Here is an 18,445-nt window from a genome sequence, read left to right on the forward strand (position 1 = left end):
GGTATATCAAAATACATCTGATTCTTTATTCCATTTAGAAACAGCTGTGTGATAACAACTGGTCCAACTCAAGAGGCATACAGCTGTGAGCACAGCTGGAGCAAGCTGGCAGAACCACTGGTCTTCATTACACAAATCTTGAAACTATTTCATACGAACAATACAAGTAAATATCAAATAAGAAAAGTATCAAAAACGTACAATATATGGACAAGTTATTTTGTCACAGCAGAAAATTCATTATTGTCCCTCCTTCCAATCTTCACCGCCTGTTGCTTCTCAGTAAGGTAGTAAGTTCAATTCAGAGTTTTTTAACTAGACCTGAGAAGCAATGATAGCGGGTTGCTGGTTTTGTAAAATTGGCTTTAAAAAAGGAGAAAAATCATGAGTTGGGTGAACAACAACACATGGAATAAACAGTTATACTACTTAAAGATACAATTAGGGATTTCTAGATGAACCCAGAGAGCTACCTCTTCCGTCCCCTTCATAAAAAAAATAAAAATAAAAATAAAATCCCTGTCAAGGTTCTGAGAACCGCACTCCAGATATGTGCAACATAGTAAAGAGATATTTACTGAAAGTGACAAAAAGTGTTCTCGCTCTGCTTAATCAATCTTTAAATTAATTTCAGCATTTGTGCGCAAGAAGAAAGGGGGGAAAAAGCAATGGTATGGTAGTTACAAGTGTGGATAAATTGGTTAGCATGTTTCTCCTGTATCTCTGCATGTGGTATGTGATACAGTATACAAATGACATAATTAAAACTGACTGTTTAATAAGGATGACAGTGAAATGTTTTTGGCTCCCTATTCACATTAGAAAAAAAAAAAAAAAGCTTTTAAACAAATGAAAAAGGGAGGTCAGTCATGTTTTAGCACCGTTTTTCTCTATTTGGCTTTGAATTGATGCAGGACACAGCAGGACACTCAAGAGCATCGACACTTCCAGTAGTGAGAAGCTCAATGTCATTCCAGTCCCACGGGTCCTTCAAAAAATCCAAAAAACACACGGAAAAAAAACCTATCCTGCTGAGGTTTTATGGAAATATGTGAAAAATGCAGTGCAGAGAAGGAGCCTTTCAAACTTAAGACGGCCAGACCAGCTTGTTTAGGAGGCATTGGAATAAAACACCTGCTGGAAGATCTAGAAGCCCAAATGAGAGTGACAGAGATCACTTATCAGTGATTGCTACTAAAAATTAAGGGAACTGTCAATTAAAAAAAAAACACAATCTATTCCATTTTAATTTGTTTCATTCTGTAGAATATCCAGCCACATAATAAAAAATAAAAATAAAAAAAATAAAAAATCAAAGCTAAAGTCTAACCATAGAAAAAAAAATGCATACCATCTGTCAGATTGAGGATATTTCAGACGGTTGTTTTTTTTTCTTCCATTTCTGTGAAACTGCAACAACAAATGTATCCTCATCTCTAAAAGTTACAACCTAAACCCAAACATTGAGACACGGACAGCAGTGTACCTCTACCCAAGCTCAGCTTCAAAGAGGATCCTCTCCATTTTTATCCTGACTTCTGCCTGCTTCTGTGGAATTAACCTTTTAAAGACTTTCACAAGGTTCATAAAGTAATACTCATCACAATCACGAGGTTTTTCAGCGTCTGTCTGTACCATTTGATCACATTTTGAGGAGTTTGGCTCTTCAGTCTTCATACTCCCCGTGACGTCACAGTCGTTTGACCTGTAGACGAAGTGAGTCACAGAACGACTGCTGCTCTCTTCATCCTGGGAATCAGTGAGGTTGGCCATTTCATCACTATCACTGTTATTACTGCTGTCCTGTGAGGAAACAAGGCCGAAGAAACATTTTTTAAACAACATTAATATCCAATAAGCTATTTGTTATAACATGTATTTGAAAAAATCTTAAATCTTTACAGACAGGTTACGCTATATTCATGTTCCTTATGTGAGCTCATTTAAAAAAGGAAAATTGTGGCAGAGGCATCTCTGTGTGAAATAAGAATTTGGGGCTATTCTGTATTTCATTAACCCTCAGAGCTCACGAGGCACATAAATTGCTGGGGGAGAAATAGACAACTCCTTTTATGGGCACCCAAGTTTTTTTTTTTTTTTTTTGTTAAGAGACTTTTGTGGAATGACATGTCTTTACATTAAAAAAAAAAAAAAAAAAAAAAAAAAAAAAATCATACTGACTGCAGGCAAAATTTTCTCTTTACCTCTGTAAATAAAAAAACTGTTGAAATGCTCTGAGTTCATGTAATGTTTATATACACAGCTTTCTTCATGACCTGCCTGGATAAACACAGATTATAACATTATGAAATTAGATAAAGAGGTTAGAATTTACTGTTTAATATCTCAATATATCTATATAATTTGCATATTATCCTCTTGGCCTAGTAGCTTGAAAAAAAAAGTAAACTAATAGTAAAAGTCACTACAATATCTTAGAATCAGGCAAATGCAATGTGAGATGACCAAATACGGATTACAAAATGTCATTATTTGACAAAAACAGACAAAATGAAGCAGCACTAACTGAAAAACTAAGCCACTTCAGTGCTTTGTATAATTTGGTCTTTTTTTCGCTGGACTTTCAGGATTATTTAACATCCTAACTGAAGCCTGGTCTCAGATGTAGTCCTCTTTTATTTGTTTTTTTCCTTGCAGACTGGACAATCTGATTTGGGACTAAACATGCTGAGATATCTGAAGATGAAGAATGTTCTTAATCAGGTGCTTTAGCTTTACTAATGGGAATGAGGCTAAAATAGGCATTTTTAAATCTATCAGTATTTTTAATTTGGACTTAACTGGGATGAATTGGGTTATAAATTACAATTAGATACCCATCTATCTCTGCTTCTTCCTAGTCAGGTCCACAGGGCTTTGGTGGAGCCCATCCCAGTTCTTTTGAGGCAAATTGTCTGGAAATGGCCTTAAGAGATTGAGGGACAGTGGCAGTGCCTTCTCTAAAATTAGTATTACTACTACTGTATTTCTGATGTCCTATCATTTTGGCATTTGGTTATCATGATACCTGAATGCTCTAGACTAGGAAACTACCAAAGCGTCCACTTTAACAGGAGTTTACAGTTTACACTTCCAATGATCAACTAAGTCAAGTAAAATTCATCAGCAGCACCTAATTGTTGTGGGAGTAGCATTTTGGTTTTGTTTCTGTTAAATAAATGACAGTGGAACATATAATCCATACCGGTAATTGTTCATCTGAGGTTGCATTTACACTATTTTAAACCTTGCAACCTGAAAAACACAAGGCTACTATTGAAAATTACTTCTTTTATTTTAAACACAGCTGTACTTTTTTCCTCGAAGACAAAAAATTAAGAGAAATAGGATGAACTAATAACCTTGGGAAATGGTGTTGAAATGTGTTCATCTACAAAAACAAACACCATGTGCATCAGTAAATGATTACAATCTTACTATGAACAATGAATGACTGTTTGTTTGTGGAAATTCTTCTTGATCCCCTTGTTTGGACATCCTTTTCTCTTGCATCTCTCGGCAGAAGGGAACGTGAATGATGAAATCTCTTCTCCTCATCACCGTGGCTGGGCAGTACAAACAATGGAAATGCAGATTTCTCCTGCACCCGTGTCCACATCGGTAGACGACATATTCTGTAATATTTACAAATTGTATTATCATTTTAGTTTAGTTTATTTGCACATAAAAATATACAACCGTTTTAAAAGTACAGACGAACAGTATGTAGAGAAAAAAAAAAGGAAATAAAAAAAGAAATACAAACAGAAAATGTGTGGGAGGAACCAAAAAAACCCATAAGGGCTTGTCGAGTGGTCCTCCTATAATGAAACAAACAATATCTACCGAAATATGTAAAACATAGGACAACTAAGGAAAATAAGCTAAATTACTAGAAAACAAACAGGAATCTAATGAGGGTGTGCCGAGAAGTGCTGAAAATGAATGGTTAAGCTTTGCTAAGTTGGGCTAGCAAAAATGTTGTGATTTGTTTTTTGAAAGTATTTGTACTCGAGCATTCTCTAATATAGTGTAGTAAGGTGTTCCAATAAAGAGGAACCTCTGAATCTAGTTGAAAATTGGGAAAAAGTAGACCTGAAAAAGGGTGGGATGGAGATTGTTTGCAGACCTAGTATTGAAGTGATGAATTTGGGAATTGAAATAAAGAATGAAAACAGGTTGGAAGTAGCTTGTGAATGGATTGATAGACAAAAAGACAAATCTGAAAAACATTTACAGCAAAAATAGGGAGAATACTTAGGGATTGGAACAATGGGGTGGATCTAGTAACTCTATTGGAAAATGTAATAATTTTGATAAAACCTTTTTGCAGGATAAAGATACAGTTGAGGTTGCTCATGAATCATAAATCACAGAGTAGCCTAATTAATCAACGTGTTTTGACATCCAGGGGGGGGAGAGAGCAAACATTACCTCCAATACGACACGCTCTTCTTCGATGAACCTCCAGGTGATGCTTGAGCTTGGAGCGCTTGGTGGGTTTGTAGGAGAGCGGCGAGCAGAAGGGACAATGGTAGAGGCCGGTGGGGCAGCACGTGCTGCAGCGCTGCGGCGCCGGCAGAGCCGGCCCTTTAACGATGGTCGCATGGACCTGGAGAACAGTTAGAACATAAATAACAATCACAGATTTGAGAGCAAGCAAGCCTTTCTTTTCAAAAAAAAAAAAAACGCGTTAAGGTTTAAAAGAGAAAACTTTAAACAGAGATGTTAACCGAGGTGTCCAAAGCATCACTTGTGTTTCTGCAAACATCTGCAATCTGTAAAACTTAAGCCTGATTTATGGTTCCGCGTTAAAACGACGGCGTAGCCTACGGTATAGGGTACGCGGCGACGCGCACCGTACGCCGTAATTTCTGCGTTGGTGTAACGCGGAACCATAAATGAGCCTTTACACCTCACAATTTTACAGTTTGATTTTAGTGTGTGATAAGCCTTAGGTAGCCTGAAACATTTAGCCAATCTGAAATGTTAAATTACAACAAGACATATTTTCTGAAACACGTAACTTCTCCACGGCTAAAAAAACAATAACAAACTTCTCCACAGCTTAGGCGAGTAGAAGGACCACGTGTGTATTTTGTTATATTTAAGAAAACACAACAATTACTCCCATCAATGCATGTATTTTCTTACATTTGGTTGCAGGACAACGTCCATGGTCCCAGAAAAGTTTAGTTGGAGGAAACAGGACCAGAACCGGGACCAGCCCCCACTACACGCTCACCCGAGCGCACACTTTGTTTGGTTGTGCGCGCAAACCATCGACATTACGGTAAACGCATTCCGTGGCTGCTTTTCAAAATACAAGCTAAAAGCAAGCTTCCGCTTGTTCTTCAATCCAGAAACATCACAAATAACAATGGATAACAGTACATATAACTATACTACATTATACTGTACTGTTAGTTAGTGGTTAGTAATGTCGCCTCTCTCTCTCCCTCCCTCTCTCTCTCTCTCTCCTCCCAAAGTCAAAATGCATGTATGTAGGAGTGAATGTTTGTGGTTGTTGTCTAAATGTGTCCAGGGTGTCCCTACCTTTGGCAAAGACAAAACATAACACAACCTTGCCAGCTTCAAATGTTGTCATTTACTGAGCTCTTGAGATTTGCAGGGCTCTGTGACGTCACAGCTCCAGATAAGAGTATAATTGTTCACACTCCTCCCCTTTATTTCAACCCATATTCAAATTATAGTTTATTGGCTGTACTATGCATATGGGTTGCACAAAGCTGTAGTTTGATTAAAAAAAGATGCATACACAACAGATGGGAGGCACAAAGTCAAGTTGAGTTGATAACTGTGACCCACTTAACCGGCTACTATGGAAAGAGATATAAAGATATTTTGAAAAGAGAGCTGTGGTACTCTATATCTGTGGTATTTTTACTTAAATATGTTACAGGCATTAGATCAAGACCTCATGAAATTGTCAACATTTGAAAAATGACTTAATATCTCTGTTTAAAAAGAAGAAGGGATCCGTATCCACACAAATCTGTTTCCACACAAAATAGTACACATCATTAAAATTATACATGTGCAATATAAAGGCCTTTAAAAATATAAAATACATATTTTATAGTGGATGTACAACTTGAATTGAAAGCGATTCATGAAAACAAAGATATTTTTTCTTATTCTACATTTCTGAAGGGAACGTAACCCTTGTATACCAATATAAATTTGAAATTCATTACCTGAGTGCTAAGAAATTTTGTTGCCGTCTCTTTGAAATACAGTTTTACTCTGGAGTGCTTGTTCGTTAATGAAAACATAAAAAAAATCCCTTTTCCTTACCTTACTGGATCTACAGGTAATAAAACTTCCCAATTAATTTCCGCAGGGTTAAAACATTAATATTCAACCCAAGATTGGTGTGAGGTTGGTGCACTTCTGATGGTACTATCATTCTAAAGTGGATGTGGCCTGTGGAAACAATGACACAATGAGTTGCTTTTGCTATAAGTATGAATATGTTTGTGTTGTGTTTTTTTATGTTTTGGCGTTTCTGTATTTTCTTTGGATATTCGCAACCAGGGTGGTGTGAAATAATAGGACTTTCCTAATGGGGGACCTAACATTTTGGCTTCTTACCAGATCCCTGAGTTTTGAATGAGGAGACGCTGATGGTGCTTCTTTCTTTTTCCTCTGGTATCTCTTTTTGTATTTTTTTGCTTTTTTCTTTTCCTTTGCCAGTTTTTCTTTCAACTTTTCTAATTTTTTCATCATTTCCCTCCTCCTTCTTTCTCGAATCCTTTCTCCTTGAAGGCGTTGCCTAGAATATAGAAATTGTTGACAGATTTTTAAAGCAATCACTGCCTATTTCATCCCTAACCGATTCTATTATATATTCACTCCTAACAACAACAACAAAATCACATGACAGATATGCACTTAGATATAAACTGTATGTACAGTAAATCAAATAATTAAAATGCAAATTTGCCATTTTATAAAGATTTGAGCATCTAACTAGGTAAATACACAGAAGTAAGTATAACTAATAATATGAAATATGATTTTATACATCAAAATATCAATTTAACAACTTCTCCAAAGGTGTCTAACTGGGTAAATATAAAAAAAAGATGACATCCTGTTACCATTTCATAATCTGTAATATTCGATTTCATTCTTTTTCAGGGAATCCAGCTTGGAATGAATATAGAGTTAAGTACAATTACTAATGTAAAATATAATTCCAGATATACTGCAATTGTATATGTAGATTTAACAGCTATTTTCATGGAACCCCTTGGTAAGTATAATATGTACGTATTATATACTGTATATAGGTGACTATAATTAATAAATAATTTGGCCAAGAGTTATGTTTCAGTCATATGTTTCCATACTACATGTACGCTAACCTTGAGGCCCCCGGCTGTGGTGGACTTTCTGGAGTTGAGGGAGGAGTCTGCAACACCATCATTGTGTGAGCTTTAGCTCTGGCAGCTTTCTTTGCCTCCCTCCATTTCTTCCTTTGACTTTGCTTTCCTCTCTCAGTGAGTTCATTAATTCCCTTCTTCTTCCCTGTATCTCTATCTTTCCTCCATCTCTCTCTTTCTTTCTGAAGGTATGCTTCTCTTCTTTCAGGGTTTGCATTCCGGCGTTCTCTATACCGCCGTGCAGTTTCTGCACCAGTCAGAGTCATGTCCTGAAAAATGCAGTGATTTCATGACTACAAGCAAATATATTTTTATAAATTACAAAATATTTTCTACTGCAGATCTTTCTATAAATTCTAATGTAATGTAATAAGAGGTCACATTGTATATTAAGAGTAGCATCATTACACATTAATAAACATAACTAATTAATAATGCACTGTGTACGATCAAGTATGCTGAATAACATGCGTCAGAAACAGGGAAGAAGAAAATAGTTATTTCATGTTTATTAAGGCTTTATTAATGCGTAATGATGCTACACTAAAATATAATGTGACCCAACATGGGATAAGCAATAATATAGAGTATGTGTCTGTCTGTCCGTCTCTCTCTCTCTCTCTGTGTGTGTGTGTGTGTGTGTGTGTGTGTGTGTGTGTGTGTGTGTGTGTGTGAGTGTGTGTGTGTGTGTGTGTGTGTGTGTGTGTGTGTGTGTGTGTGTGTGTGTGTGTGTGTGTGTGTGTGTGTGTGTGTGTGTGTGTGTGTGTGTGTGTGTGTGTGTGTGTGTGTGTGTGTGTGAGTATTGTGTGTATTTTGAGCTTCACTTATTAAAAGCTTACAACAAACTGTCACTAGATAACTAGCTAGGCTGGTTTTTGAAGAGAATTTGATACAGTTAAACTTACATATTTTGAAAATATTGTATTGTAATCACTTCCAGCATATTTCATGCTAACAGCGTGGACATGCTAAGCTTGGGTTGTGCAAGTAAGCAAACTTATACAAAGAAATGTTGTCCTAGGAAAGTCAGCTACTCACTCACCCCAGCCTTGAATTTCCCACAACTGAAGAGAGAAAAAAAACTGTTGTCGTGATGTCACTAGAGTGGACCTGAATTTCCGTTCTGTAATGACTAAATTATCGATTTGTACTGACAGTAGTTTGTAAGGGGATTTTTTTTTTTTTGTAATATCAGTCTTAATTTGGATTCTACTTCAAATAGCTGAAATTTTTAAATTAAAAAACCAGATGTGGCTGATATTGTGTTGAGTGATTATGGTCCCCCAAATAGGGTTACTTTTAATCTGAAAGTGTTTATGAGCGTGAACACCGTAAAACTTACTTTTTGACCGCACAACCAAACATATTCAGGGCTGACCTTATTATGAGGGCTGTTGAGTAATCCTGAGGTACTGCTGCCCTCCACTGGACAAACTGGTCTGGCGTGTTATTTACTCCTGTTCAAGCCTGGAGAGAGACTGCATTTCCAGGACAAACATACAATTATCATTTCTTTCGAAATACTCAAAGATTAGACAGACTCAGTAATTTTCCTGAAAACAGAAGGGTTCAGCTTCATTTAATGTTTTCTCTTTTTATTTTTATTTTAAGCCTAGGAAATCTAGCAAAGTTTTACAGAAACTTTTCTAATGTCTCTTTAACTTTAAGTTTGAATCCTAATGGGTTAATTTAACACTGGATGCTTCATTGTCACAAAGGTAGATTATCTACTGTCAATTCTCAGAAGCACTTTTAATACCAAAATGTTTATGTAATGTAAAAACCTGCTTACTGTGAATGATAAGGTGGAAACGTGCATTTCTATTCTTAAACCAATGACGCGGCTGTTTATCCATGGAAACCAAATAAGCTAATTAGTTCTTGACATTACATGTTTCTCTGGGAGACCTAATGGCTTGGATAACATATAGTTTTGTAGTTTTGTTTTCAGACAAAGCAAAATTAATTGTTTTGGGCCCTAAAGAATTAGACATCAACTATCCAACATTTTTATAATTTATTCCCCATGTTATTCTCAACTCAAGAGACTCATGTCCCAAAGTGACTCTGGAAAATTGCCCGTACATTCATATATTGATTAGGGTCACCAAGAGTCACATGTTCTCTGTGTAAGACTCTCTACGCTGGTATATATATATATATATATATATATATATATATATATATATATATATATATATATATATATATATATATATATATATATATATATATATATATATATATATATATATATATATATATATATATATATATATATATATATATATAATATTACTGGTTTCGGAACTATGCTTATAAAATAAACGTATATTTATATTTATTTCAACTTCTATTTAATTTATTAATCTTTGCCTGGTGTGTACTATTTCAGTTCAATTCTACTGAAACAACTGTATTGCAAAAACAAGGCAACCATAAATGTATTTTAAGATAAAGAAAACATAAAACATTAAAAAAAAAAAAAAAATCAAGAGCAATATTTTGATCATCGCATTGATGAGCAACTATAATTCTGTATAAAATGTGTCCGGAATGTTTAAACATCAGAGGAAATTTTTAAATGGGCAACAAAAGACAAGGGAAATCTTAATTATGTAATACCAAGTGAAGGTTAAATCGATATAATTTAATATTTAGTAACTGTTGCAATCAATCTTCATCAAAGTTTATTGTTCTTTTTGCAGTGTCTGAAATAGGTTTCAACAGGAAAATTGTGGTGCAATCTAAAAATGATGTTTTTGTCTGTTTTTTATTTTAAAAGATTGAAGCTGTGTAGTGAAATTATTTGGCTAAAATGGAGTCCTGACCTTAAAAATGTTCAAGACAAAAACCTCACAGAGGAGGTTTAAACACAGCCAGCAGATGGCAGTCAGATGTCTGAAGGTTTTCAGTCAATGAATGGATCAGAAACAATATGTGTAGAATTGACCAAGTGGCAACAATAATACTAAATAAACTGAAAAAAATTGATGAATGGATAAAAAAAATTAAGCATAAACCACAAATGGTAAATGACAGAAATTGACCAACATGATGCTTCATCAGCTGTGTTTCAACAGTTAAACCTTCTTAACTCTGACCAATCGCTTTGACATCTTCCAATCCAGTTTTTGTGCTCACTAACGAACTGGGACTGCCCTTGTCAAGGTGTTCAATGACATCCACATAGATACAGACTCTGGAAGAACCACAGTGCCGGTATCATTGGACCTCAGCGCAGCATTTGACTCATCCATGCATTTATCTTCTGTCGACTTGGTCACTGCAACAGCGTCTTCACGGATCTGCCTAAAAAGTCGATCAGACACCTACACTGATCCAGAATGTTGCCGCCCGGGTTCTCACCAGAACTAAGAAATTGGATCACATCACTCCAGTTCTGAGACCTTTACACTGGCTCCCTGTACCTCAGAGAATAGACTTAAAAATATTTCTATTAGTTTTTAAATCTCTGAATGGTTTAGGACCAAAATACATCAGAGACTTATGCCATATCAACCATCCAGACCTCTCAGGTCTTCTGGTCCAGGTCCACTCTGTTTCCCCAGAATTGGAGAAGCAGCATTCAGCTTTTATGCTCCACAGATCTGGAACAAACTTCCAGGAAACTGCAGGAACGCTGTGACCCTCAGATACTCTGAATCCAGGTTAAAAACTCATTTGTTTACAGGTGCCTTTGACTGAATTATTTAAACCATTCTGAATACATTCTCAATTGTAACTCTGGTTGAAGTCCAACTTTTCTTTACCCTACCACTTCACTGTAACTTTTCCCGCCCGCTGCTCACTCCCCTGCTGTCATATATTTATTCTGTAAAGCACCTTGAATTGCCTTGTTGCTGAAATGAGAACACGTGTACGATGAATCATATTCACAGATCCTGCAGTATCTCTCAGGTTTATGAGGAATTTATATTTTAGGCTGAGCACTTGAATGATGAAAAGTCACAATACAAATAGAAACCGCAGCTGTATACACAGACTGGAAATGTGAAAGGTCAACACAACATTATGCAAGGATACGTCATGACAAGCCTTGCAGCGTCACAAGAGCTGAGTTTCTTGAAAGAGAAGGTTTGTGTTTTAACATCCTCATTAAAGACTAACGATACACACATCTTCACTTGACATTTAAAACCATTCCACACAGTTTGGGAGAATATCATAATGAAATGATCTTTTCTTAAATCTAAGTTACTGTATTGACTTTGCAGATATAAAAACATGGATAATATAAATGTACAATTATATAGCTCCAAGTAAAACTGTCCCAAAATTGATATAAGTGATAGAATTGATCAAATACGAGGCTGTCAAATTGACCAAATACATTTCTTGGGTTTATTGGCATGAGAATTCAGTATTTAAAACATTATCTCCATCTTGCCCCAGTAATGTGAAGCGTATCATTTCTTGAAAAAGCCCTGGAACAGTCTTCTTTATTAATTTTGTTGAATCATGTTGTAGCCTGGAACAAAAATACACCATGTGTTTCCATTTGAAAGGCTATTTTAGACTTGTCTTTGCTATTTTATTCCAGAGGGGGAAGACATGCTGTCTATTCAGCTACTTTTCTTTGAAGAATGTACTACTTTCCATGCACATCAGCATTTTGATCGTGAGTCATTGTTCTAGATTAGGCTCATCCAGAATGTAGTGAAATAGTACCAATAACAGCCCAATATTACAACTGCCTGATAACCTAACACCAAAAGACATTGTTTGACTTCAGAAATAATATTACAATAAACATATTATTTTATTATAGTTTTTTCATCCATGACTGTTTCTTGGTTTTGTAAGGTATATTTTACCCCGATTAAATGATCTGGCTGCTTTGTTTGCTCATCGGTAAGAGTGTGATCTGTCATGTATGTTGTTATATTAGACAAAAGTACATATATGTTACCTGAGAGCAATGATATATCTACTTAGTACTGCAATCTTAAATTTGAAAAGTAATTATTAAGTGAGTGTAACCAATGATTTTTTTATACAAGTTTGCTCTGAGTTGTGGTCACAGTATTCAGCAGGAGCAAAAAAACAGACAAAAAGCTTAATCATTTGTTGAAAAATTACAGTAAATTTACATTATATAGTCACATATTTATCGTAGACCGAGAAAATGAGAGCAAAATCTCAGTCTCAGGTTTTGCACCAGCAAAAGGAAGTTGAACTAAGAATAGAAATCCTTCAAACCGAACTGAATCCCACACTTGGCGACTTCCTCTTCATAGCTGAGGTTGTCAAGGGTGTGTAAAATTCAGTTTGGGCAATATTTTGGGTGCAACCTCAGGAAACTGCGTTAGTGTGTGTAAGAGGTGGTTGGGAAGTTTTTTTTGGTGAAACAGAGAGAGAGAGGTCAGATGCAGGCTGGTGAGGTAAATATCAAGATGCCAGAATGTGTTTCTTTTATATATATTATGCACATGCTAATTATGCTGATGTGTATTATGGTTTGCAGAGCACAGTCTTACCTCTGGTGAAAGATAAATCAATGACAGAAAATCAATAAGTGGAGAAAACAGGAAAAAGCTGCCTCGCCGATTATCTGTTAAAGCCTCTCTCAGAGATCCTGTCCTTTGCGATAAGCTCAATGATATGCAAACGGGGACTCTTTTGGTGTTTGCTGTGTTTTTGATGTTTGATGTGCTTTTTTTCCGTGCTTGCTTACTTTATGTTTAGTTGGACAATATTCTGTTATTTGTGGATCAAGTGGCACAAATGTGACTTCAAAATGCTCACGTATTTTATTGTTAACCATTCATGCTTTGCTAATAATAAATTAAATCGAAGAACATTTTTTTCACACATTAAGCAGGAAAGTACAATTATAGTAATATTCCTGGATGAAAATATTTTATTTATAGACCAGTGCACCGTAATTGTAGTGTTTTGTTTTGATGCTTTCCTCTTTGCTAAGATTTCTGTCTTGAAAATGTTGGCTGTCTAGCATAAATACTGATATTGTGTACTGTAAACTGCAAAATTCAGATTAGGAAATAGTGTAAAGCGATAACGCTGGAATAAAGTCAGAATATGGCAAGCAAACATTTGTTCTAACAGTACTTTATTAGATTTTTTTATACTTTGAATTAAAATTACAACAGAACTGAGAAGACTCATTCACTTCATAACTCACAGCTTTCAATACACTTTAACAAAATAAGTTTTTTTGTAGTTGTTTTGTTTTGTTATTATCTAAAGCTGACCTTCAAAGTTGTTAATAGAAACCCAGTACATCGAAACTCCTAATCTTGTGATGTGAGGTTCCCTGAAAACTGAAAGACTGAATGAAAATAAAGTATCAAGTAGAGGTCAGAGCTCTGAAACATTATTTCCGTGACTTTTCTGAGAGTTTCAGTTAAGAACAAACCAACAAATTGTCTCGTCACATTACATCACAATAAGTGTAACTTCACAGATACAAAGAAAACCCTTTGTCATATTCAACATTTGCATGAAAACCATAATTAAGCCTCCTTTGTAACCCAACTACTAAGTCACATTGTAAAGGTGACGATGTTCATTATATCATGGTGGTTGAAAGATTGCATGAATTTGGTAGAAATAGTTCATATGACTTGCTGCTGACAGTCACCTGCTGCCAGTGTGCCACGAATTTACTAGAAAAGTTTGAGGGAGTCTTTCACCCTGGGAGTGTGCATGTGATGCATAAAAAAAGATGTTGGAGTGTATCAAACACTCATCTGTCCAATATTATCAAAAAATAGCACCATATAGTCTGAAGATTCAGATTCAGATTCAGATTACTTTATTAATCCCTTTGGGAGGTTCCCTCGGGGAAATTGACATCTCCATCTCACACACACAACACTGTCATTTACAAATCTTCCCTCCTAAAGCCTGAATTATGGTTCCGCGTTAAATCGACGCAGAGCCTACGGCGTAGGGTACGCAGCGACGCGAACCGTACGCAGCGCTTCGCCTTGTACCCTACGCCGTAAGCTCTGCGTCGATTTAACGCGGAACCATAAATCAGGCTTTAAGGCAAGGCAAGGCAAGGCAAGGCAAATTTATTTATAGCACAATTCAACACAAGGTAATTCAAAGTGCTTTACATTGACATTAAAAGCAGCAAGACATAATTAGACAGTAAATAACAAATAAGATTGAATAAGATGATAAGAAAAGAAGTAAAATAATAAAAAGCACAAGCTGGGCAGTAGAATACAGCAGGTAAGTTTAATTTAGGACTACGCTTGAGTAAACAGTAATGTTTTTAACCCTGATTTAAGGGGAGTTTTTCCTTGCCACTGTTTATGTAATAATTGCTCGGGGGTCATGTTCTGGGTCTCTGGAAAGTGCCTAGAGACAACTTTTGTTCTATTACACGCTATACAAATAAAATTGAATTGACTTGAATTGAAAATCAAACACCCCAAAAGCAAAAGATAAAAACATTTAAAATTAAAATAATACATTTATGTAAATGTGCTTTTCTTGAGAATTTGCACCCAAAACTAACCAGAGGAACTTTGACTATAACATTTATGGGTTCATTCCCAGGAATCATAGGTTATTTTGGGAGATGTTGCATATAAATTAATGTCATACATAATTTGAATGTGATTAAGGTTCTTTAGGTATCGCTTTACTGATGTGAAACATTCATGTTATCCAGTTATGCTTAAAATGTATAACTAAAATCCCCCTTTTACCTCAATAAGCAAAAATTAAAACTGCTTAATGGGGTTTGTTCAATAGGATCCAGAGGGTGGGTGGGTAATGTCTGGGGTTATGATTTTATTTTTATTTATTTATTTATATATCTATTTATTTTTTGCCCTTAATTTATGTGTTAATTTTGCATTGTTATACTTAATAATATGGGCATTACTTTTTTATTTTTTTACTTTTTTTTTTGTTATTACATTTATCTATTCATTTGTTGTTGTTATGTATTGGTGGGTTTTTTTTTTTTTGTTAAAATATCATATACATGCCCCATGTTGTTTTTTCAGAAAATGGAAAAAAGAAATAAAAATTTGATCACAAAAAAAATTAAAATAAAAAGTGCGGTGCCATAAAAGAGAATAAAGTAGATGTAGTCAAAAAAAAGTACAGCCCAATGTATTATTCGTTAGTATGTTTTTGTTTGTTTTAATTTGTGTGGTAGTTTCCTATTATTTCATTATTTCTTGGCTGACAACATCAAAAAATACATCAGGGTTTGCGGTAGGAAGAATGCAGACGAGGAGGAGGAGGGGGGGGGGGGGCGGTCACACTCGTCTGTGATTGGCTGAGCCGCGTCCCCGAGGTGTTTAAATGTCCAATCACGGCCCTCCCTGGGGTAGTGTAGCCCGTCCGTGCAGCTCGGCCCTCTCTCGGTGGAAGACCGCGGTCCGAGTGACAGCTCGTCTCTGCTCTTACAAAACTCAAACTCAAAGTGCCATGGAGGAATCGAGTAGTTGACGTTTCCTGTTGCAACCTTCTCTTTTTAAGCTTTCTTCCCGTCTGATCATCGTGTTGCCTGACCCGGTGCATTAACGTGTTTTAACTCCCAGCGACTTTTTCCAACCCGACATCATGAAGTACATCATCGGTATCGGCGGGTGAGTGTCAACGTCAGAGGCTAGGCTAAAGCCGGAATTATGGTCCTGCGTTAAATCGACGCAGAGCATTCGACGTAGCCTACGGCGTAGGGTACGCGTTGGTGTAACGCGGAACCATGAATCAGCCTTTGGCTAGGCTAGTCTGGTGCAGGCCGGCACACGTGGGCAGAGCGGTCATGACATCCGGCGTGGTTTCTGCTTTTCTTTGTCTTACTGAGGCTCAACATCCACCCTCTGCAACTGTGTTATGGTTAACCATTCAATTTGGCAGTTTTATCACCCAAAAAGATGATTTATCGTTCGTAATGGAGTAATTCACCAGCTAACCCGCCATGTCTTCACTTTACCCACCCTTTTTTATGCAATGCAGCTATTTCATTTTAAAATGAATCTTAAAATTTAATGTTGAATTGGATTTGGGTACAGGATTGTATAGTTTGAATATGAATAAAAAGAGACTCATTGTGTTTCACAAATATGAAGAGTAATAATTTATCTTTACATCAGTTTTAACCTCCCCCGTTGTGAGTGGAGTTGTAAAGTCTTATCTCTATTGCTTGCAGAGTAACCAACGGAGGGAAAACCACCCTCACTAACAGACTGATCAAGAACCTGCCAAACTGCTGCGTTGTCCACCAAGATGACTTCTTCAAGGTGAGCACAGCACACACACACGTTTTGAATTTAGGATCCAGTTGATCCAAGACACTGCTCCAAGTAACAAAAGTCGATGGTATGTTAACAATTAGGCACTTGTGTTAATAGATATGGTGTGACCTAGTGTGTAATAACACTATCAGAGTCCATACACTACAGTATAGGCCTAGTGGAGTGTACCTGGGTACATCTTTTCAATGTATGTTTCAGCCACAAGATCAGATTGAAGTTGGCGAAGATGGCTTTAAGCAGTACGATGGTAAGCCCGGGTTTATATGCAAGTGTGTGTGTGTGTGTGTGTGCGTGCGTGCGCTTGTATGTTTGCTCCAACTGCAAAGTTGCCTCATTTGTAGTTTGCATGCAATAAAGGAAAAGGCATGTGTTGCTTACTTGCTCTTTTTTTTTTCTTTTTCTACCCCCCACCCCCCTTCCTACGTGCATTTTTGTATAGTCATCACTGCTCTGGACATGGATGCCATGATGAGTACGATCTACGCATGGTTGGACAACCCAGTGAAGTTTGAGAAGTCTCATGGCGTTAATAACACCCTGGATACCGATATCATCCCAAAGTCTGACCATAAGGACGAGGAAACTCACATCCTTATTGTGGAGGGCTTTCTGCTTTACACCTATCAGTAAGTTCTCAACTATATTTCAGATTCCATCAAAGTAGTGAAGGAAAGTCTGGTTTAAGACACTACTGTGCCTCTGCTTTTGCAGACCTTTGATCGACGTGCTGAACCAACGCTACTTCATTTCCATCCCTTATGAAGAATGCGAAAAGAGGAGGTGGTAAGTGTTGAGACATATTCCCTGCCTGGTATTTGTCATTAGTTTCTTTCGTTGCCTTTTGTCATTAATGTTTTGTTTCTGCAGCTCAAGGAACTACACAGTGCCTGATCCACCTGGCCTGTTCAACGGCCATGTCTGGCCCATGTATCTGAAACACAAGAACATCATGGAGGCATCAGATGTTGATGTCGGTAAGTTGGCTTTTTTTCTTTTTAAATCAATATTACTAAACTTGCACTTCTTTTGCATTGACATAGTGAGATGAACCTGTATTGATTGAAGGTCTTTGTCATTACAGCGCAGCTAGATGGAACCTGGTCAAAGGAACGACTGTTCAACATTGTCTATGGTGAAATCCTGAATAACATGCAATCTGTAACAAAGGTACATCAGTTGCACAATTACATTTGTTGTGAAATCATGTTATCCTTTTTGCAATTTACTAACTGTTTTTCTGCATTTCAGGTCATCTGATCGGCTAAAGGAAGCGTATACTCAATCTGCAAGCAGAACACCATCTTCATTTAAGTTTCTACCTGGCAGTTCATTTCCTTGACTGCTATGCTTTATCTTTTTGACACCATAAAGTGCTGGTGAATTTTATATCATATTTATTGCTTTGTTATAGCCTACACTCCAAAGAGAGTTGATGGCGTTATCAGGATGAAAGTCAGTTGTACAAGTCAATAAATGATCCTCCCGCCAACTTTGCTTCTGCATTTGCTTTCAAATACACGATACTCTTCCCAAGCTGACTCATAATGAAGAATAAAGTCTAGAGCCTCACACTGCATAGTTTGGGTTGGTGAACGTACAGCTTTCACTATCTTGCTCCCAAGCAGCAGTTGGTGGGTGATAAGCAGATACAACCGGTGAGACCATGTGACCACAGTTTCTGTGTAGGTTTATCTAAATTCTGGCAGTAACTCCTATTTCTCTGGAAGTATTATAGTAAATGTATAGTTTTACTGCTATATAGGTAAT

General features: G+C 36.6%; 2 protein-coding genes across 2 annotated transcripts; one reads left to right on the forward strand and one right to left on the reverse strand.

Moving 5' to 3' along the window:
* Positions 1-1,314: 1,314 nt before the first annotated feature.
* On the reverse strand, positions 1,315-5,264 carry LOC133419963 (uncharacterized). The gene is made up of 4 exons (XM_061709485.1): positions 5,155-5,264; positions 4,435-4,612; positions 3,439-3,635; positions 1,315-1,803 (listed from the first exon to the last, which is right to left on the reverse strand). The coding sequence occupies exons 1-4, from the start codon at positions 5,176-5,178 to the stop codon at positions 1,489-1,491; spliced, it is 714 nt and encodes a 237-aa protein (XP_061565469.1). The 5' UTR covers positions 5,179-5,264; the 3' UTR covers positions 1,315-1,488.
* Positions 5,265-15,756: 10,492 nt separating this feature from the next.
* mibp2 (muscle-specific beta 1 integrin binding protein 2) lies at positions 15,757-18,167 on the forward strand. Its single transcript, XM_061709497.1, has 8 exons — positions 15,757-16,009; positions 16,573-16,663; positions 16,877-16,925; positions 17,118-17,304; positions 17,390-17,461; positions 17,546-17,652; positions 17,760-17,845; positions 17,927-18,167. The coding sequence occupies exons 1-8, from the start codon at positions 15,984-15,986 to the stop codon at positions 17,933-17,935; spliced, it is 627 nt and encodes a 208-aa protein (XP_061565481.1). The 5' UTR covers positions 15,757-15,983; the 3' UTR covers positions 17,936-18,167.
* Positions 18,168-18,445: the final 278 nt, after the last annotated feature.

This window comes from Cololabis saira, chromosome 2, assembly GCF_033807715.1.
Source record: "Cololabis saira isolate AMF1-May2022 chromosome 2, fColSai1.1, whole genome shotgun sequence".
Lineage (NCBI taxonomy): Eukaryota > Metazoa > Chordata > Actinopteri > Beloniformes > Belonidae > Cololabis > Cololabis saira.